This window comes from Salmo trutta, chromosome 5 (assembly GCF_901001165.1).
Source record: "Salmo trutta chromosome 5, fSalTru1.1, whole genome shotgun sequence".
Lineage (NCBI taxonomy): Eukaryota > Metazoa > Chordata > Actinopteri > Salmoniformes > Salmonidae > Salmo > Salmo trutta.
This window is the reverse complement of record NC_042961.1, coordinates 26,821,228-26,843,915: the sequence shown is the minus strand read 5'-3', so window position 1 is coordinate 26,843,915 and position 22,688 is coordinate 26,821,228. Positions and strand designations below refer to the sequence as shown.

Sequence of the window (22,688 nt, the reverse complement as noted above, 5' to 3'; positions counted from 1 at the left end):
TTTGACCCCCCCTTTGTTCAGGGACACCTTATTCCATTTCTGTTAGTCATAGGTCTGTGGAACTTGTTCAGTTTATGTCTCAGTTGTTGAATCTTGTTATGTTCATACAAATATTTACACATGTTAAGTTTGCTGAAAATAAACGCAGTTGACAGTGAGAAAACGTTTCTTCATTTGCTGAGTTTATTTGCCTCCTTTCTCTGTTTTCGTGTATTTTGGAAATTGAATGTTATCAGATCTTCATCCAAAACCTAATATTAAATAAAGTGAACATAAGTGAAGAAATAACACAACAATTACATATTTATTTCATAAACAAGGTTAAGGAACACCCAATGCCCCTGCGTGAAAAAGTAATAGCCTCCTTACACTCAATAACTGGTTGTTCCACCTTTAGCTGCAATGACTCCAACCAAACGCTTTCTGTAGTTGTTGATCAGTCTCTCACGTTGCTGTGGAGGAATTTTGGTCCACTCTTCCATGCAGAACTGCTGTAACTCAGCGACATTTGTGGGTTTTCAAGCATGAACTGCTCGTTTCAAGTCCTGCCACATTGGGATTAGGCCTGGACTTTGACTAGGCCATTCCAAAACATAAAATGTGTTGCTTTGTAACTATTCTCATGTAGACTTGATTATGTGTGTGTGTATTCATCTATCAGTTACACATACATGTTAGGATATACACACACACAACAAGTAGGTCACATGGGTGAGAAGGTGTTGTGCCGTGAGGTGTTGCTTTATTTATTTATTTAAACCAAATTTGCTAATCCCTTGCGCTATTTAAGATGGAAGGGATTTCCATGAACTCATGGCTCTGTATAATGCTGTACGTTTCCTTGAATTTGTTCTGGACCTACTGGAGGCTATTTTGTAAATGACATCGCCGAAGTCAAGTATCGGCAGGATAGTCAGTTTTAGGAGGGTATGTTTGGCAGCATGAGGGAAGGATGCTTTGTTGCGAAATAGGATGCCGATTCTAGATTTAATTTTGGATTGGAGATGCTTAATGTGAGTCTGGAAGGAGAGTTTACAGTCTAACCAGACACCTAGGTATTTGTAGTTGTCCACATATTCTAAGTCAGAATCGTCCAGAGTAGTGATGCTGGATGGGCAGGCAGGTGAGGGCAGCGGTCGGTTGAAGAGCATGCATTTAGTTTTACTTGCATTTAAGAGCAGTTGGAGGCCACGGAAGGAGAGTTGTATGGCATTGAAGCTCGTCTGGAGGTTTGTAAACACAGTGTCCAAAGAAGGACCAGAAGTATACAGAATGGTGTCGTCTGCATAGAGGTGGATCAGAGAATCATCAGCAGCAAGAGCGACATCATTGATGTATACAGAGAAGAGAGTCGGCCCGAGAATTGAACCCTATGGCACCCCCATAGAGACTGCCAGAGGTCCGGACAACAGACCATCTGATTCAACACACTGAACTCTATCTGAGAAGTAGTTGGTGAACCAGGCGAGCAGTCATTTGAGAAATCAAGGCTATTGAGTCTGCCGATAAGAATGTTGTGATTGGCAGAGTCGAAAGCCTTGGCCAGGTCGATGAATACAGCTGCACAGTATTGTGTCTTATCGATGGCGATTATGATATTGTTTAGGACCTTGAGCGTGGCTGAGCTGCACCCATGACCAGCTCGGAAACCAGATTGCATAGTGGAGAAGGTACGGTGGGATTCGAAATGGTCGGTGATCTGTTTGTTAACTTGGCTTTCGAAGACCTTAGAAAGGCAAGGTAGGATAGATATAGGTCTGTAGCAGTTTGGGTCTAGAGTGTCTCCCCCTTTGAAGAAGGGGATGACCGTGGCAGCTTTCCAATCTTTGGGGATCTCAGACGATATGAAAGAGAGCTTGAACAAGCTAGTAATAGGGGTTGCAACAATTTTGGCGGATAATTTTAGAAAGAGAGGGTCCAGATTGTCTAGCCCGGCTGATTTGTAGGGGTCCAGGTTTTGCAGCTCTTTTAGAACATCAGCTATCTGGATTTGGGTGAAGGAGAAATGGGGCAGGCTTGGGCAAGTTGCTGTGGGGGGTGCAGGGCTGTTGACCGGGGTAGGGGTAACCAGGTGGAAAGCATGGCCAGCCGTAGAAAAATGCTTATTGAAATTCTCAATTATTGTGGATTTATCGGTGGTGACAGTGTTTCCTAGCCTCAGTGCAGTGGGCAGCTGGGAGGAGGTGCTCTTATTCTCCATGGACTTTACAGTGTCCCAGAACCTTTTGGAGTTTATGCTACAGGATGCTAATTTCTGTTTGAAAAAGCTAGCCTTTGCTTTCCTAACTGCCTGTGTATATTGGTTCCTAACTTCCCTGAAAAGGTGGTCTATAGCAAGTGGCAATGGTGAGAGACTTGTTTCTGGAAAGGTGGGTTTTTAAAAGTAGAAGCTCAAATTGTTTGGGCACAGTCCTGGATAGTAAGACAGAACTCTGCAGGCTATCTCTGCAGTAGATTGCAACACCGCCCCCTTTGGCAGTTCTATCTTGTCAGAAAATGCTATTGTTAGGGCTGGACAATTCAGGGTTTTTGGTGGCCTTCCTAAGCCAGGATTCAGACACGGCTAGGACATCCGGGTTGGCAGAGTGTGCTAAAGCAGTGAATAAAACAAACTTAGGGATGAGGCTTCTAATGTTAACATGCATGAAACCAAGGTTTTTACGGTTGCAGAAGTCAACAAATGAGAGCGCCTGGGGAATGGGAGTGGAGCTAGGCACTGCAGGGCCTGGATTAACCTCTACATCAGAGGTACAGAGGAGGAGTAGGGTAAGGGTACGGCTAAAGGCTATAAGAACTGGTCATCTAGTACGTTCGGAACAGAGAGTAAAAGGAGCAGGTTTCTGGGCACGGTAGAATAGATTCAAGGCATAATGTACAGACAAAGGTATGATAGGATGTGAATATAGTGGAGGTAAACCTAGGCATTGAGTGATGATGAGAGAGGTATTGTCTCTAGAGACACCATTTAAACCAGGTGAGGTCACCGCTTGTGTGGGAGGTGGACAAAAGGGTTAGCTAAGGCATATTGAGCAGGGCTGGAGGCTCTACAGTGAAATAAGACAATAATCAGTAACCAAGACAGCAATGGACAAGGCATATTGACATTTGTGAGAGGCATGCGTAGCCGAGTGATCATAGAGGTCCAGTGAGTACCTAGGCGAGCTGGAGACACAGCGATTCTGACAGCTAGCGGGCCGGGGCTAGCAGGCTAGCAGAAGGGCCTTAGAGGGACGTCGCAATGGAAGAAGTCTGTTGTAGCCCCCTCATGCGGTTACGTTGGCAGACCAGTCGTGATGGATCAGCAGGGCACTGTGTAGTAAAAGGGGCTAGGCCAATTGGCAAAATAGGTATAGGAGCCCAAGAAATTGGCTGATGGACCTCTTCAGCTAACAGTCCGATATGCTCTAGACAGCTAGCGGACCGCAGCTAGCAGGCTAGCAGATGGGCATTCAGGGGACGTCTCGACGGAGGAGCCTGTTGAAAAATCATCAGTGATTTGTGTCAGTGCAGTACATGTTGAGTGCCCTTCTCTATAAGCATGATGAAAGTCTGTTGTTAATTTGTTTACAGAGAAATAGCATTGTATTTGGTCAAACACAATGTTTTCCAATAGTTTGCTTAGAGCTGTCAGCAAGCTGATAGGACTGCTTTTCGAACCAGTAAAGGACGCTTTAACACTCTTGGGTAGAGGCATGATTTTGGCTTCCCTCCAGGCCTGAGGACAAAGACTGTCCTTTAGGCTCAGATTAAAGATATGACAGATAGGATTGGCTATAGAGTCAGCTACCATCCTCAGTAGCTTTCCAACTAAGTTGTCAACACCAGGAGGTTTGTTATTATTTATTGATGACAATAATTAAAAATATATATTTAAAAAATACTTTAAAGTATTACTTAAGTAGTGTTTTGGGGTATCTGTACTTTACTTTTTATATTTTTGATAACTTTTACTTTTACTCCACTACATTCCTAAAGAAAATAATGTACTTTTTACTCCTTACATTTTCCCCGACACTCCTTACATTTCCTTCAATTTTTTCCGACACATCTTCCCTAATATTTTCCCTGACACACATTTTTAATGCTTAGCGGGACAGGAAAAGGGTCTAATTAACACACTCATCAAGAGAACATCCCTGGTCATCCCTTCTGCCTTTGATCTGGCAGACTCACACAAATGCTTTGTTCGTAAATTATGTCTGACTGTTGAAGTGTACCCCTGGCTATCTGTAAATGAATATAAGGAATTTGAAATGATTTATACTTTTACTTTTGATACTTAAGTATAATTTACCGATGACATTTACTTTTGATACTTAAGTATATTTAAAACCAAATACTTTTAGACTTTTACTCAAGTAGTATTTTACTGGGTGACTTTCACTTTCACTTGAATAATTTTCTTTTAAGGTATCTTTACTTTTACTCAAGTATGACAAATTGGGTACTTTTTCCACCACTGCTTCTCCCACACTAACTTTACAAAATTCAAACTTATAATGCTTTTCTTTTATTATTTGTTTTTTTTATGCATGGGAACGATGGCTCAATGTTGGCATTTCCTGCCTAAGTTTGCCAACTTTGCCGATGAAGTAATCATTCAAATAATTGGCAACATCAAATGGTTTTGTGATGAATAAGCCATCTGATTCAATGAAAGATGGAGTTGAATTTGTCTTTCTGACCATCATTTCATTTAAAGTACTCTAAAGTTTTTTTTTTACCATCATTCTTTATACTGTATCATTGATCTTGGCTTCATAATACAGTTTATTTTTCTTTTTGGTGAGTTTATTCACATAATTTCTCAATTTGCAGTAAGTCAGCCAGTCAGATGTGCAGCTAGACTCATTAGCCACTCCTTTTACCCCATATCTTTCAACCACACAGTTTTTCAATTCCTCATCAACCCATGAAGCCTTAACAGTCAGTTTCTTAACATGTGCATGTTTATCAAAAATTGGGAAGAAACAATTTCATAAGTGCAGCGTCTGGATGCTCCTTTTTAATCAATGGGCTATACTCGGCCTTGTCTCAGGATGGTATGTTGGTGGTTGTAGATATCCCTCTAGTGGTGTGGGGGCTGTGCTTTGGCAAAGTGGGTGGGGTTATATCCTGCCTGTTTGGCCCTGTCCGGGGGTATCGTTGGATGGGGCCACAGTGTCTCCCGACCCCTCTTGTCTTAGCCTCCAGTATTTATATCTGTTATATCTGGAGTATTTCTTTCTTTCTCTCTCTCAGAGGACCTGAGCCCTAGGACCATGCCTCAGGACTACCTGGCCTGATGACTCCTTGCTGTCCCCAGTCTACCTGGCTGTGCTGCTGCTCCAGATTCAACTGTTCTGCCTGCGGCTATGGAACCCCGACCTGTTCACCGGACCTCCTACCTGTCCCAGACCTGCTGTTTTCAACTCTCTAGACAGCAGGAGCGGTAGAGATACTCTGAATTATTGGCTATGAAAAGCCAACTGACATTTACTCCTTAGGTGCTGACCTGTTGCACCCTCGACAACCACTGTGATTATTATTATTTGACCCTGCTGGTCATCTATGAACATTTGAACATCTTGGCCATGTTCTGTTATAATCTCCACCCGGCACAGCCAGAAGAGGACTGGCCACCCCTCATAGCCTGGTTCCTCTCTAGCTTTCTTCCTAGGTTCTGGCCTTTCTAGGGAGTTTTTCCTAGCCACCGTGCTTCTACACCTGCATTGCTTGGTTTTAGGCTGGGTTTCTGTACAGCACTTTGTGACATCAGCTGATGTAAGAGCTTTATAAATACATTTGATTGATTGATTGATTGATTGAATCACATCAGGCCAACACATATTTTTAACATCATCCACATAAATCCCAGCAACATATTTTGTATAACCTCTTATATAGTATTTTAGGCCCAGCTTTTGGAACTTTGGCTTTCCTGGATATAGTCACTATATTGTGATCACTGCATCCAATGGGTATGGACACAGCTTTAGAACAAAGTTCTACAGTATTAGTAAAAATGTGATATACATGTGGATTATCTTGTTCCTGTAGTGTTTGTAAACACCCTGGTAGGTTGATTAATAGCCTAAACCAGATTACAGGCACTGGATACAGTGAGAAGCTTCCTCTTGAGCGGACAGCTTGACGAAAAACAGTCAATATTCAGGTCCCCAAGAAAGTAGACCTCTCTGTTTACATCACATACACTATCAAGTATTTCACATATATTATTTAGATACTGACTGTTAACACTTACTGGCCTATAGCAACACCCCTAAAGAAAAAGCTTTAGATGTGCCAGATGAACCTGCAACCACAACTCTTCAATAACACTCAACATAAGATCTTCTCTAAGCATTACATGGTTCTGAATGTATACAGCAACATCTCCCCCATAAGCATTCCTGTCTCTTCTATAGATGTTACATCCTTGTATGGCTACTGCCGTATCATCAAATGAATTATCTGAGTCTCAGTAATGGCTAATATATGAATGTCATCTGATGTTAGCAAGTTATTGATTTCCTGAACCTTATTTCTAAGGCTACAAATATTAATATGGGCTATTTCCAGCCCTTTCCTGGGTAGCTGATCAGAGATAGACATAATATGGAAAAGAGCAAACAAAGCAAGATAAAAAAATATACACTCAGCAGTCCATTAATCAGTTGGTGTGTGTAAGTATATGTGTGTGCTGCGGGGTTGATGCTACGAACCCATAGACTTGGCTCTCTCATCCCTTCCAGGCTTTTGGGAGGGAGGGTGGACAATGCTTACATCCGCTATGACAGGCTCAATGTCCCCACGCGCTCTGGCATCTTTCATGGCAGGGAGTTTCCTCCTCTGGGGCACAGCTTCAGGATAGTCCTCTTTGAGGAAGATGTACATTCCTCTCAAGTTCTTGGCTCTTTCCAGAACAGCTACCTTGACCTTGAACCTCAGGAACTTGACTACTATTGGCCTGGGCATGTCACCCTGGCCGGTGGTGGGTTTTCCAGTCCTGTGGGCACGCTCAACCTCAATCTTCTTCTGGTCCATCTTCAGTTTATCCGAGATCATTTAGCACACTTTCTCCTCAGACTACGTCCAGGTCTCATGTGAAGATTCTGCAATTCCATCCACAATCATGTTGTTCAACCTTGATTGTCCCTCGAGATAATCTGATTTCTCCATCATTGTTATCATCGATTCACATACAGTACTGATGTCCTCTCAATAGCTTACAGGTTGCTGTCATCTTGCCATTCTCCATTTTAAACTCATTGAGCTGACCATGGGAGAACTGCAAACTGTTCTTCAGGTCCTGGACCTCTCTGGTCAGGTCGTCCATTCTTTTATTAGTTGATGTCGACAGTATTTGGACACAAAACTTGAAGCTATTTTCTTGTTGTTCTATCAACTGCTTGTTAATTTAAAAGATCCAGGTTTAAAAGATTTGGGTTTTTGTCATGGCAGCAACATAGGTTACGCTGTTACTCCTCGCAGTTCCAGACAGGACAGGTCGCAGGGAATATTGGAAATAACAAAACAGCAGGGATCTAGACAGCCACAAGCCCGGGATAATCCGCGGCCCCAGCAACAACGGCTAACCGCGTTGCGGGCTTCGTTCAAGCCCTCAAGAAAACCCTGCTAGCTTGACAGGCAGCTTGATAGGCAACTAGCTAGCAAAAGGGGTAGCTGCTATGCCAAGCAGTTCCTCAGATCCGCCCTTGGTCAGCAGGATCACTGGAAAGATAGTAGGGGTCCCAGCAACTGATACCAACTGCGTTGCGGGATCCAAACTCCAAAAGTAGTTAGTTAGTCACTAAACTTTTTCAAAAGACTTTCAAAACATTCCAAAACAATAAACTTTCCAAAACAACAAACCAAGTTCTCCCTCGTTCCACGTTCCGTTGGTATGAGGTTCTTAATGTGGAATGCAGTGTTTGGTTTTCACCAGGCATAATGGGACCTATGTCGTGCAAAAAGATGACTCAAGTTTGCCAAAAAGCATCTGGAAGCACCTGGATGATCATCAAGACTCTTGGAAAAATTTTCTATGGACAGATGATTCAAAAGTATAAATGAGTCACATTGTGCCTGGTAAAAAGTAAACACTGCATTCAACAGTAAGAACTTCATACCAGCGGTCAAGCATGGTGGTGGTAGTGTGATGGTTTGGGGATGCTTTGCTGCCTCAGGACCTGGACGACTTGCCTAATAGAAGGAACCATGAATTCTGCTCTGTATCAGAGAATTCTACAGGAGAATGTCAGGCCACCCGTCTGTGAGCTGAAGCAGAAGCGCCGCTGGGTCTTGCAGCAAGACAATGATCCAAAACACATAATCAAGTCTACATGAAAATGTCTAAAAAGCAAAAACAAAATCTAAGCCCAGACCAATTCCCAATTGATATGTTGTGGCAGGACTTGAAACGAGCAGTTCATGCTTGAAAACCCACAAATGTCACGGAGTTACAGCAGTTCTACATGGAAGAGTGGGCCAAAATTCCTCCACAGCGACATGAGAGACTGATCAACTACTGGATGTGTTTGGCTGGAGTAATTGTGGCACAACCAGTTGTGCTAAAAGTGGCACAACCAGTTATTGATTGTAAGGGGACAATTACTTTTTCACACAGGGGCATTGGGTATTGCATAACTTTGTTTATGAAATAAATGAAATAAGTATGTAATTGTTGTGTTATTTGTTCATTCATGTTCCCTTTATCTAATATTAGGTTTTGGTAGAAGATCTAATAACATTCAGTATCAAAAATATGCAAAAGTATAGAAAATGTGAAAGGGAGCAAATCATTTTTCACAGCACTATACATTCTTCAAATTCATTATTTGACACAATATCTTATCACAGCACTGGCAAACCATGGTTGACCAGTTCCCTGATCAAAATGACTGACCTTCATATCATTATAAGATGGTTCATGTCCATTCTAGAATTCTAATTCCTAATTCTATGGGTGTGACCTGCAGAGCCAGAAGGATGGGCTGATGTCTGGCCCCCTAGCGACAGCCCCTAGCGACCAACCAGTGGCCAGTGTCATAGATGTGAAGGGCCAATGTATGACCCCCTAGCCAGCTAGGCTCCTGCCGGTGGAGGGACACCTACTGAAGAGTCAGAAAGATTGTGTCTCTGAGAGAGGGCTGTTGATTGACATGTGCAAGTGCAATGGTAAGGTGTGAGTGTCAGGGTATTTTCCAACATCTATAAATCTCTTTAGTGCTGCCACTTACCTGCACGTAGAGAGCATGTCTAAGGCTGGACACAGTGATTGTCTGGTTCGTTAGTCCCCATTGACTGGTGTTCACCCGTGTTCCCATTATCAAACAGTTGGGAGAAAAAGCTGATTTTGAGTGTTTACAGATCAAAGGCTGTAGATCTTCCGAGTGGCAATGGAGTGACAAGAGCATTCATACGTGTACTGATAATTAGGAGTACAAAACTAGGGTATTTGGTGCAGTGTGTGAAATGTTGTTAGAGTCACTGGCAGGGAATTCGTAACATGCAGTGGCTCATGACATTTAAAGGGCGAGTGCACTTCCTGATTTGGTCTCATTTTAGATTTGGTTTATTAAGAAATGCTAGCGGCCATGACGGAATTCAAACGTGAGTTGGTTTGAGGGTATGGTTTGATGTGGGTGTGTCTTGTGTGTGTTCGCAGGTGGGAAGAGTTAGCCAAATTATTTCGCCAATAATCTTTAGCCGGCTCCTGTGCACATGTGGCAAAGTTGGTTCGACTTTGGATAGTCTATCTCTGGGGATAGTTAGGGACCATTAATAAATTACACAATGTAAATGGGACAATATTTTCATGTTGCCCTACTTTTTGTTGTCTCATTATATATATCAATGATGTCGCTCTTGCTGCTGGTCATTCTCTGATTCACCTCTATGCAGACGACACCATTCTGTATACATCTGGCCCTTCTTTGGACACTATGCTAACAAACCTCCAAACGAGCTTCAATGCCATACAACACTCCTTCCGTGGCCTCCAACTGCTTTTAAGTGCATGCTCTTCAACCGATTGCTGCCCGCACCCGCCCACCTGACTAGCATCACTACTCTGGACGGTTCTGACGTAGAATATGTGGACAACTACAAATACCTAGGTGTCTGGTTAGACTGTAAACTCTCCTTCCAGGTTCACATTAAGCATCTACAATCCAAAATTAAATCTAGAATCGGCTTCCTATTTCGCAACAAAGCCTCCTTCACTCATGCTGCCAAACATACCCTCGTAAAACTGACTATCCCACCGATCCTCGATTTCGGCGATGTTATTTACAAAATAGCCTCCAACACTCTACTCAGCAAACTGGAAGTAGTCTATCACAGTGCCATCCGTTTTGTCACCAAAGCCCCATATACTACCCACCACTGCGACCTGTATGCTCTCATTGGCTGGCCCCGCCTTATCTCAGCTCACTGGTCACCATAGCAACACCCACCCGTAGCACGCGCTCCAGCAGGTATATTTCACTGGTCATCCCCAAAGCCAACTCTTCCTTTAGCCGTCTTTCCTTCCAGTTCTCTGCTGCCAATGACTGGAACAAATTGCAAAAATCACTGAAGCTGGAGTCTTATATCTCCCTCTCTAACTTTAAGAATCAGCTGTCAGAGCAGCTTACAGCAGCTTATATCACACCCAACTTCCTCATCCCCATATTGTTATTTATCCTCTTGCTCTTTTGCACCCCATTATCTCTACTTGCACACCATCATCTGCACATCTATCACTCCAGTGTTAATGCTAAATTGTAATTATTTAGCCTCTATGGCCTATTTATTGCCTTACCTCCCTACTCTTCTACATTTGCACACACTGTATATTTTTTTTCTATTGTGGTATTGACTGTACGTTTGTTTATCCCATGTGTAACTCTGTGCTGTTGTTTTTGTCACACTGCTTTGCTTTATCTTGGCCAGGTCGGAGTTGTAAATTAGAACTTGTTCTCAACTGGCCTACCTGCTTAAATAAAGTTTAAATAAAAAAAATATTTAAACTTTCAATATTTCAGCATTGTTCACACCCTCTTTAGCCTCATCCCCACCCATCTCTTTAAGAGTTCAATGAAATTTTGTCGCTATCAAACCTGCCATCAGCACCCCAGACCTCCTTATAGCAAAAACATATATATTTTTGTTCAATAAATATGCATGTGTTTGTCTGATTTGGACACAGATTATACCAAACAAATGAGCTGCTCAATATGCATCAGTTGGTATATGCCTATTGGTTGTCCGTGTCCGACAGAGGGAGCCAACGCTACAAGTGAAATTAATGGAAGTAATGTAAGTACCACAATTGTGCAATTTAGAGATTTTTGGGGGGGGAACCCTTCATGTACTTTCTTGCACCATGTGTTTGAAACAATATATGGAAAGGATTCAAAGGGTGAAAAGACAAGTTAATTTACATTTATTTTGACACTCAATATTATTTTTTAGAAAAAAACGTATTTCTATGATGTTTTTTAGTCTGTGCCAATTGAGTAAGTCTCACACAAATATGGAGCTGTATTCTACAGCTCTCCATCTTTCTGTAGATATAAAGGTTTACTAGTCTTCATGGCCCTCTCTGTATTGACTTTTATCCGGGCATAGCAAATACAGTATAGGCGAAAAACCGCTACAAGCTGGTCAGCTGAATGAAAAAAAGAGAGGGACAACAATGTTACAGCCGAAAACCCAGCACAGACTATAAGACTTCTTGAAAACCCACTGAGTCATTTTGGTAACACTTGCACATATAATGCATCATGATGTGGTTATTATGCACTGTAAGACTTGTCTTAGAATGGCTTATTATAATTTCATAATTATCCTCAGTTTAAAATGTCCTACTTAGAGACAACTTATTATAAACCTTAGGGTATTATAAGACATTATAACTCCTCATACATGTATGTGACAAATAATAAAGCATTACTATAGGATTTAGGTAAAGTATTACCATAATTTCAAGCAGCTAAATGAATGTCTTCACAGATTTCAAAAGAGGACTGTTGAAAATATTTCAATTAGCGCTGTATCCCAAACATGTCTTTAATCCAAATCCCTGATCTTTTATTCCAACACCTTTTCCATTGCCCATAGCAGCAAAGGACATGGGCACGTACCCTCCTGCTTCCTCTATCCAGAAACTCTGGTCTCTCATGTAACTTTATCAGCGGGCTTCTATGGTCTGATTGAGGCACCATCCCACCCCTGACACCAGTGTAGCAAAGTTTAAAGAGGCAATGTGTGACTGGTCCATCAGTTTTTTGAATATTAAAGGAATAATACCGGCCCATTGATTATTGAATAATATGACTTATAAATGCCTCATGACTTTAGTTAAACCGTCGTACCCCATCAGAACCTGAAATATAAGCTTATTTTACTCCATTGTCTGTAAACAGTGAAATTGTAAATAAACACTGTATAGCCTCAAAACACAGTTAACACTATATTTTTCATATCCTGCATGATCTGTTCTTGCATCCATAGCTCTATCTATGAATTTGAGAGTGGTTACATTTCCCCAGCCCCCCACAAAAGTGCCCACTTTGTTATTATTTGAAATGCAGATTGCCCCTTTAAGGCGGTCAAAAGGGAATTATGCAATTCCTTGTTTACTAACAAATATATTACCCAAAAAGACTATCACATACAAGTGAACATTTCCCGAGCATTAATGACCTCAAATTGTATTATTATTATTTTAATGGGTGCAATCTCCCAATTTTTTTGCTTGCATAATAATATTTTCACTGACAGCACAAAACACCAGGAAGAGATGGGCCATATCACCCTGTTCATTGAACTGTAGGCTATTTGGAGAGACAAAGGAAGTGTAGCCTAATCTTGTTATGACTCCCTCGAACAGTAATAACACTGGTATAAACTAATGGAGGGCACGTGTCTCAAAGTTAAAGTAAAAAAAATACTAGATCGACTCGCCATATAATAAAACACGCGTGGATAGTCTACTTCGGCCGTATCTCTGTCATGTCGGCTTAAAGCGGGACATGAGCCATTATTCATCCGTTCTGGTACTCAGCTGAAGAGCTTTCCTGTGCGTAATCCCCGGATGAAGCTGTCATGGCTGCCATTCGCTGAGCTGTCAAGTCTACAAAAGAAATGTAAAAACCAACCGAAGTCTCGAATTATACATCGACGTAGTCCAATTGTACCGGAGCTTTACTCTGCGGTAAATATATTTCGGTTCACATACATTGATTATATTAACTTTTTGTCATGCATTTTTTCTTTCTACTTTCTCACATGAGCAGTTTATGTATATTTCATTCAAATCAATCAACTGGCATGTCAGCCAGCCGTCCAAAAGCTCATACTTAACAGTAAATGTTTTACCAGGCAGTGAGGCAAAGGTGATGATGAGTGATCGTCGAAGCAAAATATGAATTGCTTTAAAACAAATTAACGCGTTTGTTTGTTACATGTTAATGAAGCTTAGTCAGTTTGTTTTGGTTAAGCCAAACAGCACAACAGAAATGGCTGATAGCTTTGGTCTAATGCAAAGTTAACAGTAACATTCCGTAATAACCTTAATTTAGCGGCAAGCAATCAATTTAGCGTGGAATATTTTCTTCTGTTGAGACCCATAGGTAACAGGTGGGCTTGTTTACCTGTTTTAAATGCAACTTTGGTCGGATTTTGTGAATTGTAGCAAGTCCTTTGGTCAGTCACATTGAGAAACTTGCATGGTACATCATTTGAGTAAACAACAGCCTATTGGAGTTATACATTTCCCCTTTAGTAAATAGTCTGAAATGTAATTATGTTACATTGAGTCTGCAACAGGTGGACCAGGTTGATCCATGTGGGTTGTGAGATCATGCACTACACTGGCAATTACTCACACAGGTAGGCTACAGAGCAGTTTTGAATTGAGAATATTGCTTGTTACTAGCCTTATAGTGAAGACTACTGCACTACAGATAGTTCATGTATTGTCTGTGGTAAGAACAAAGGCAAACACAACATAATTCTAGCTGATATAATTGATTACAGATCAGGATAATTTGATGACCATTTCAAACATGCATCCTAATATGTTATGGTCTCTGTGTGGGCTGTAGACTGTAGATTCTGAGAGGACATTTGCATATGGTCTTTGATGGTTGCCAGTTTACAGACCAGGAGATTGTTGAGTTTGGTGAAAATGTTTTGTGCTGGGCTATTTAGTCATCTTCTTTAAAAAAATATGAAGCCAAGTTAAATCAATATTGTTGACTGTATATGTGACCATGTTTTTACAATGAGGTCACAGGTTCATTGTCTATAATGAATTGCAGCTTGCAAATCAATTGTCGATTGTTTATTTTACATCGTTACAGGGGCCTGAATTGACATGGATCCAGCACATGCTGAATTAGATGTCCCTGCTGAAGGTAATATTAAAGTTCTCGATGATGAGGACAAAAATTGGCACAAACGACTCCGCCTCAGGAAAGCTGCCGTTCAGCCACCAACTATGCAAAGTGAAGATAAGCATGGGCCGAAGAAGATAGAGGACAAGGAGAAAAGCACAGAGCAGAGGTATTTGAAGAAGACACCCCTAAAAACACAAAAGAGTCAACATGTGACAGAGGTTTATGGAAATATACTTAGGTTTAGATGTTTTGAATGCAATGGCAGCACAGAATTCAGCCCTAATGACTTACTGAGGCACTTTCAGGAAACTCACCCAGGAAGCCAACCAATCTTTCCTTGTGACATGTGCAGTTTTATTACACAGGAATTCTCCCACCTTCAAGTTCACCAATTAGGCCACAGAGACACTTTTGTCAGCTGCAACATATGTAATGACAATGTCCAGCTCACTCTCTTGCAGCTCACCACACATTTAAACATGTACCACAACTTGAATGGCCACTACTCTTGCGAGAAGTGCAAGTTCTCCACCAGAGATGTAGGAGCATTTTTGGAGCATATGTATCTACATAACATGGTGCCGCAAGCAGGTGGCATGGCTGATCATTCAAATCCTGCTGACCAAGATTTGCAGAGACATCTCATGGCCAAAACAGCACAATTCCCTTTCAGTTGTCAGTTCTGTGACTATATAGCGCATCGAAAAGATATCATCACAAAGCACATGGCCACCATCCATGGTAAAGCGACTAGCCAAAAAAACAAGCTGAAAATTAAAGAGGTTGGTCCTAAAACAGTAGGTAATTCATCATCAAGACTGAAGCACGTGGTGACAAGGAGTAGAGTGAGGGAAAATAACTGGATGTCACAAGGCTGTCTTTCTCTGTCGGGGGAAGGATTCCTGGATAAATATTGCAGACTGTCAAATCCAGAGAGGGCTTTGGAGGAGACCCAGCAATTTTTAGAGAAGTCTGTGCCTGCTGAAGCTCTTAAGACTGTACTTTCAAATGTACCCAAAGCCATCACTTCCTTTTCAAACTCTGACAACTGCATGATATCCAACCCTGGATTCCCAAACACAGGCAAGGACCTCACTGTCTTCATGCTCAAAAACAAGATGTCAGTTCCTCCGAATGGCACTACTGAAGCAATTGCTTTCAAAATTGTGGAAGGCAAAAAAGATTTGGTTCTCAAGGTTACACCATCAGCAAAGCAAGAGACCTCATTGTGTGTCACTGAGCAGGAATCAGAAAATATTGCTTCTCAAACTAGTGCCGGGGACTCCAATGCAAATGGATGCCAATCAAATTCAAGTATCCCTCCAAAGACCAAGCCACCCAGTTGTCCAGGATCATTCTTGACACCAAGTGATGTTGCCACTATTTCAACCCTAAACGAGTTAGTAAAATATGATCAAACTCAAGAAAATAGAGAGAACCAGGAAACAAGGGTTGGCCAAGTGCACAGAAATGATGCAGAACCCAAAGATGTGAATGACTGTGAAGATACGGCAGAGGAAATCAAAATGTCAAAGTTGCCAAAGGAGAAAAGTAAAAAAGAGCAAAAATCCTTTCCTGAAGCTCTGCGCTCTTCCAAGACTATGGGGGACAAAAAAAGGGTGAGAAAGAAAGTGGTCGGCCCTAAAACTGTAGAGAAAAAATCATCACCAACATTAAAGCTCCTCCTGAAGAAGAACCCAGTTAAGGAAATGCAGTGGATGCCACAAGGTCCTCTTCCCCTGTTAGGACGAGGTTTGCTGAATGATTACCACAGACTAGAGCACCCACAGAAAACTTTGGAGAAGACGCAGCAATTTCTTAAAAGAGCACTGTCAGCTGAAAATGGCAAAAAGAAACAGTCCAAATGTCTCAAGACTGACCAGAAACAGAACTCCAAAGTGGTCACTAGGTCATCAAAGTCAGAGGGGGGCCTTATTCCAAACCCTGGGCATTTCAGCCCCAGAGGTAACAACCTTAGTGCCCTCATGGTAAAAAATACGATTTTAGTTCCTCCCAATTGCACTACAGAGGCCATGGGTTTAAAAATGGTGGACGGCAAAAAACATTTGGTTCTTAAGGTTATACCATCAGCAATGCAAGAGACCTCTGACAAAACAAAGGCATCCTTGCATTCCATTGAGACTAAGGAAGACAACACCACATCTAAAACTTGCACTATGAGCCAGAACAGTTTAGTCGTTGTCGATAAAATCGCTCCAAGCACCCCAACAAACAGTAGCCTAGAATATAATTTCGAAAATGCAGAGCTTCCAAACACTGATGTCAGTTCTGAAAACACAGAAGGAATGAACAATGGCATGAATTCTCATGTCCTGGATGGCCAAGATTGTCCAAGGGTAGGCTTACCTCATGTATCTAATGGAGCCAAATCAGCTGGAAATGATTTGGGCCAGATGACGGAGGAGAAGTTGGAGGCTGTGAACTATAACCAGCCTGACCAGGAAGGGCTTGGAACTACAGAAGCTCAGGTCATCATGATGTCTCCCTCCCCCATACTCCATTTCCTTACTTCCCCACAAGGTAATCAAAACTATCTTACTGAAATGTATAAAACCTGATTTGTTAAATGTATTTCCAAATATTTACTTCTCATTATCTGTCATGCATGACTCTGTCCATGCCACTCTATGTTTTATTGATAGACAATAAATGAAGTCAGCATTCTTGTAGCAGTTTACTTCCCTTTTTTACTGGACTAATTGTACTTTGTTCTCGTGTTGAATATTTCAACAGGTATAACAAACTTGTCAGAGAATCCGGTCGACACTCCAAACATTTGTTTTCAGGACGTTCCTCCCAATACCACGCTAAGAGTTGTAGGACAGCAGGAGGGCTTTGACAGGATTTGCCTCTCACCACAGACAAATGAACAGACAGTTAAAGGAAAGAGGCAGAGTGAGCCGTCTACAGAAGACTCTCCTGAGCCCCTCTCAAAAGCCTTCAAGAAAGTTGTGGGAGAAGAAGAGGCCTCACCAGCAGCCGCGCATCACTGGGAGCCAGGCCCTAGAGATGTGGAGAGGACCCTGAAGCTGTTGCCATTAAGTCCCACTCAACTCATTACACGTCCAAGAGGAGACCAGCCTGTTGTAGTGCTAAATCACCCAGACACAGACATTCCCGAGGTCACAAATATAATGGAAACAGTCCACAGGTACAATGGAGAGGTCCAAAAAGTAGTGCTGTCTCGAAAAACATTGAAGGCCCTTGCAGCCATGAGTTGTGATATGTTTAGGGCAAATGCCCCGGCGATTGAACGTGTGCGCCCTGACAGCAGAGTGAAAGAGAGATTCATCTTGAAAATGAAGCTGAAAAAGTTGAGCAGAAAGAAGTACAAAGTGGTGAACGCAATCCCGTGCAGCACTGAGCCTTTATTAAGATTTAGCTGCTGGTTTTGTGGCCGAGTCTTCAGTGATCAGGAGGTCTGGATTGGTCATGGCCAGCGCCATCTGATGGAATCTACTAGAGAGTGGGGGAAGCTGGAAAGTGAAAAGTCATAAATGTCACCTACACTGGATACAAAGTTGAGAAAGGTGCTCCTGTACAAAAGCAATGGACAGAAAAGATGCTAGATGGAAATGATCTTAATTTATTAGAGAAATATGTTGCTAATAAGGACTTAATAAGTGTCCAAAATCAATATAACTTCATGTGAGTTCTTCCAAAGTACAGGCCTCTAATAATAGGGCTCTAGTCATTTTTACATTTTCCGTTGCTCAAATCGAAGTATTTCATTTGAAACCCACTTATGTTTCAGTGCTATCATTGTTTTAGATTGGATGCAATCTATTTGTTGTTTCAGTTATGTCTAGCCAAGATGCAAAGCTATTTAAGTTGACCAAAGTGCACTGTCATTTGGCATTTTTCACAGAACACTGTAATAAGGACATAAATTAGGCACATACAGAAGCTCTAAACATGAAAATGTAATGTTATACGGGTATGCATAGTGTGTGTGCTAAGATGATTCATTTGGGAGGGGATGGCAGGTTTCCTTTGTTACTAGGCTATACCAACATTGTTTAAAAAGCTATTTTATGTTTATTTCTGATTTGCAGATGTACACTTGTTTTCTTTTTTTTTCTGTGATTGGCCATAGAAAAGAGTGAATGTGTTTGTTTTGTTTGTATGCATGTAGTACTTACCAAGAATATGAATGGTTTCAAATCTAGTAATTTTGTTAAGTTAGTCTGAGCTAGAAGCAGGAGTAGTCCAAAGAATATACCTTTTTGTAATTTGTATAATATTGTATAGGATGGATGACTGATGGCATTTGTGCATATAATTGAAATTATAATCTGTTTTTTAATTGCACTATGAACAGACAGTGAATATTTCTTTCCATTACTTCACTTTATGAATCTTATGACAGTCTTGATATGCATGTTCTTGCATGTATCCTTATGTTCTGATGATCTCACAGTATCCATGGCAAGGGATACTTTTACAGTAGTTAGTCAGCCCAGGACCATTGGTCAAGGCCCAAATCACAAATACGCGTAGCATACCCTTTCTTCTAGTCACCCATCATTTATTTCTTCAGATCAACAGAAAATAACTGGTTTGTAGTAGTATTGAGAAGTCGGAGAAATAAGTACAATTCTGACCTGGAAAACATTTGTTTTTCACCAAGTGCCTGACCTTCTCTGTTCCACGATGAATATGTATTTATCTTGACACACACCTGGTAGAGTTATGTGTTGAACAGATCAATAAATACGAATAGTTTGAAATATATGTGTGATTATTGAACATATACAGGTGTAGGATCTTAGTTTTTCTCGATTGATAAGACACTTTTAATTAAACTGGGGTCCACTTGATCTCCATCAACCTAATGAGCACAACAGTATTATTTGGTGTAAAACTGTAAGTCATTTCTCATTGCTTTCACACACAATGCAAATGCTAAGCACATTTTTGCAAAGCAGTAAACACAACTCTTTACAAAATACTCTAAGTTCAGTTGAGTAAATTATGACAAACAAAATTAAACATTTGGTCACAGCTGATACAAATTACTCACATGAATGTGGACCTGTGTGCAAAACTTATTTGCTAAATTGTTCAATCAGCAATCAATCCTTATGACTAAGAGTCCACCTGTTGGAAAGAATTTATTGGGACGTTGTGCAACGATTGATTGATATAACTTTTCATTAGATGACAAGTTGTATGTTTTGATGTACAGTTGAAGTCGGAAGTTTACACCTTAGCCAAATACATTTAAACTCAGTTTTTCACAATTCCTAACATTTAATTGTAGTAAAAATTCCCTGTCTTAGGTCAGATAGGATCACCACTTTACTTTAAGAACGTGAAATGTCAGAATAGTAGAGAGAATGATTTATTTCATCTTTTTTGTCTTTCATCACATTCCCAGTGGGTCAGAAGTTTACATACACTCAATTAGTATTTGGTAGCATTGCCTTTAAATTGTTTAACTTGAGTCAAACGTTTCAGGTAGCCTTCCACAAGCTTACCGCAATAGGTTGGGTGAATTTTGGCCCATTCCTCCTGACAGAGCTGGTGTTACTGAGTCAGGTTTGTAGGCCTCCTTGCTCGCGCACACTTTTTCAGTTCAGTTCTGCCCACAATTGTCTATAGGATTGAGGTCAGGGCTTTGTGATGGCCACTCCAATACATTGACTTTGTTGTCCTTAAGCCATTTTGCCACAACTTTGGAAGTATGCTTGGGGGTCATTGTCCATTTGGAAGACCCATTTGTAACCAAGCTTTAACTTCCTGACTGATGTCTTGCGATGTTACTTCAATATATCTACATAATTTTCCTACCTCATGATGCAATCTATTTTGTGAAGTGCACCAGTCCCTCCTGCAGCAAAGCACCCCCACAATATGATGCTGTCACCCCCACGCTTCACGGTTGGGATGGTGTTCTTCGGCTTGCAAGCCTCCCCCTTTTTCCTCCAAACGTAACGATGGTCATTATGGCTAAACAGTTCAATTTTTGTTTCATCAGACCAGAGGACATTTCTCCAAAAAGTATGATCTTTGTCCCTATGTGCAGTTGCAAACCGTAGTCTGGCTTTTTTATGGTGGTTTTGGACCAGTGGCTTCTTCCTTTCTGAGCGGCCTTTCAGGTTATGTCGATATAGGACTCGTTTTACAGTGGATATAGATACTTTTGAACCTGTTTCCTCCAGCATCTTTACAAGGTCCTTTGCTGTTGTTCTGGGATTGATTTGCACTTTTCGCACCAAAGTACGTTCATCTCTAGGAGAGAGAACGCATCTTCTTCCTGAGCGGTATGATGGATGTGTGGTCCCATGGTGTTTATACTTGCGTACTATTGTTTGTACAGATGAACATGGTACCTTCAGGCGTTTGGATATTGCTCCCAAGGATGAACCAGACTTGTGGAGGTCTACAATTTTTTTTCTGACGTCTTGGCTGATTTCTTTTGATTTTTCCATGATGTCAAGCAAAGAGGCACTGAGTTTGAAGGTAGGCCTTGAAATACATCCTCAAGTACACCTCCAATTGACTCAAATTATGTTAGCCTATCAGAAGCTTCTAAAGCCATGACATAATTTTCTGGAATTTTCCACGCTGTTTAAAGGCACAGTCAACTTAGTTGGAATCTTCTGATAATTGTGATACAGTGAATTATAAGTGAAATAATCTGTCTAAACAATTGTTGGAAAAATGACTTGTCATGCACAAAGTAGATGTCCTAACCGACTTGCCAAAACTATAGTTTGTTAACAAGAAATTTGTGGAGTTGTTGAAAAATGAGTTTTAATGACTCCAAACTAAGTGTATGTAAACTTCCGACTTCAACTGTAGGTAGTTGATTTTGTGTCATGTATTTAATGTTTTTAGAGTTTTAATGCATTTTGCAAATTAAATGTGTCATTTTGGCCAAAGGGTTTAAATTTGGGCCTGTGTGTTAATTGTTTTGAAAAAGTGAATTATATTTGAACAAATGTGCTCAAGCAATTGAGAAACTGTCATTTGACCTGTATTTTCGCAGCAAAATAATCCTGCAGCAACAGGATTTAAGCGTTTAGTCCATAATGTTGCTTGATTGGTAGTTAAGCTAATAGCTGGCCAAAATTAGACTACATGAAAAGTGCAATACTGTTAATACACTGTGTACAAAACATTAGGCATGGACTCTACAAGGTTGACTCCAATGGTTCCCATAGTTGTGTCAAGTTAGCTGGATGTCCTTTGGGTGGTGGACCATTCCTGATACACACGGGAAACTGTTGAACATGAAAAACCCAGCAGCATTGCAGTTCTTCACACATTCAAACTGGTGTGCCTGGCACCTATTTCCCTACCCCGTTCAAAGGCACTTAAATCTTTTGTCTTTTCCATTCACCATCTGAATGGCACACATACACAATCAATGTCTCAATTGTTTCAAGGCTTAAAAATGCTTATTTAACCTGTCTCCTTCCCTTCAGCTACACTGATTGACGTGGATTTAACAGGTGACATAAATAAGGGATCATAGCTTTCACTTGGATATACCTGGTCAGTCTGTGTCATGGAATAACCAGGTGTTTCTAATTTTTAGTAGTCAGTGTATAACTGTGTTAAAGTAGGTTTTCATTGCATTTATGTAAATCACAAAGTTGATCTGTTTTCAGTAAGGTTTTCTATCCTCATATACCATTCATACTTACTGTATATATACTACTACACTGAACAAAAATAAAAATGTAACATGTAAAGTATTGGTCCCAAGTTTCATGAGCTGAAATAAAAGATTCCAGAAATTTTCCATACTGTCACGTCCTGACCAGTAATAGGGGTTATTTGTATTGTAGTTTGGTCAGGACGTGGCAGAGGGTATTTGTTTTATGTGGTTCGGGGTGGTTGGTTGTTTAGAAGGGTGTTTGATTTATTATTTCCGGGTTTTGGGTTATGTTATATGTTTTGTATTTCTATGTTCATTCTAGTATTAGTATTTCTTTGTTTAGGTCATTGGGTGTTGGACTCTCAATTGGAGGCAGGTGTTTCCTAGTTGCCTCTGATTGAGAGTTCTATATATAGGTATGTGTTTGTGTTGGTAGTTTGTGGGAGATTGTGCTAGGTATAGCCTTAATGCCTTACCGGCCTGGTATTCGGCATTGTGTTTTGTGTACGTGTTTATTTTGGTTTTTCCTTCTTTGCCAATTCAATAAAAGAAGATGAGTGCACATAACCCCGCTGCGTTTTGGTCCGACAATGATTTTTCTTTATCATCTGACGAAGAAGAATGTGACACATACTCACACAAGGTTTTTCCTTTCAAATTTTGGGCAGAAATTTGTATACATCCCTAGT

General features: G+C 40.9%; 1 protein-coding gene across 1 annotated transcript; it reads left to right on the top strand.

Annotated features, from left to right (window-relative positions):
• Window positions 1-12,730: 12,730 nt before the first annotated feature.
• Window positions 12,731-19,120, top strand: LOC115193966 (zinc finger protein 518A). Its single transcript, XM_029753139.1, has 3 exons — window positions 12,731-13,183; window positions 14,334-16,910; window positions 17,124-19,120. The coding sequence occupies exons 2-3, from the start codon at window positions 14,348-14,350 to the stop codon at window positions 17,885-17,887; spliced, it is 3,327 nt and encodes a 1,108-aa protein (XP_029608999.1). The 5' UTR covers window positions 12,731-13,183; window positions 14,334-14,347; the 3' UTR covers window positions 17,888-19,120.
• Window positions 19,121-22,688: the final 3,568 nt, after the last annotated feature.

Bases quoted from the DNA above. Each gene is read 5' to 3' on its own strand.
- LOC115193966 (XM_029753139.1), top strand. From the start codon at position 14,348: ATGGATCCAGCACATGCTGAATTAGATGTCCCTGCTGAAGGTAATATT. The intron at 16,911-17,123 runs GTAATCAAAACT...ATATTTCAACAG, and splicing joins TTTCCTTACTTCCCCACAAG to GTATAACAAACTTGTCAGAG.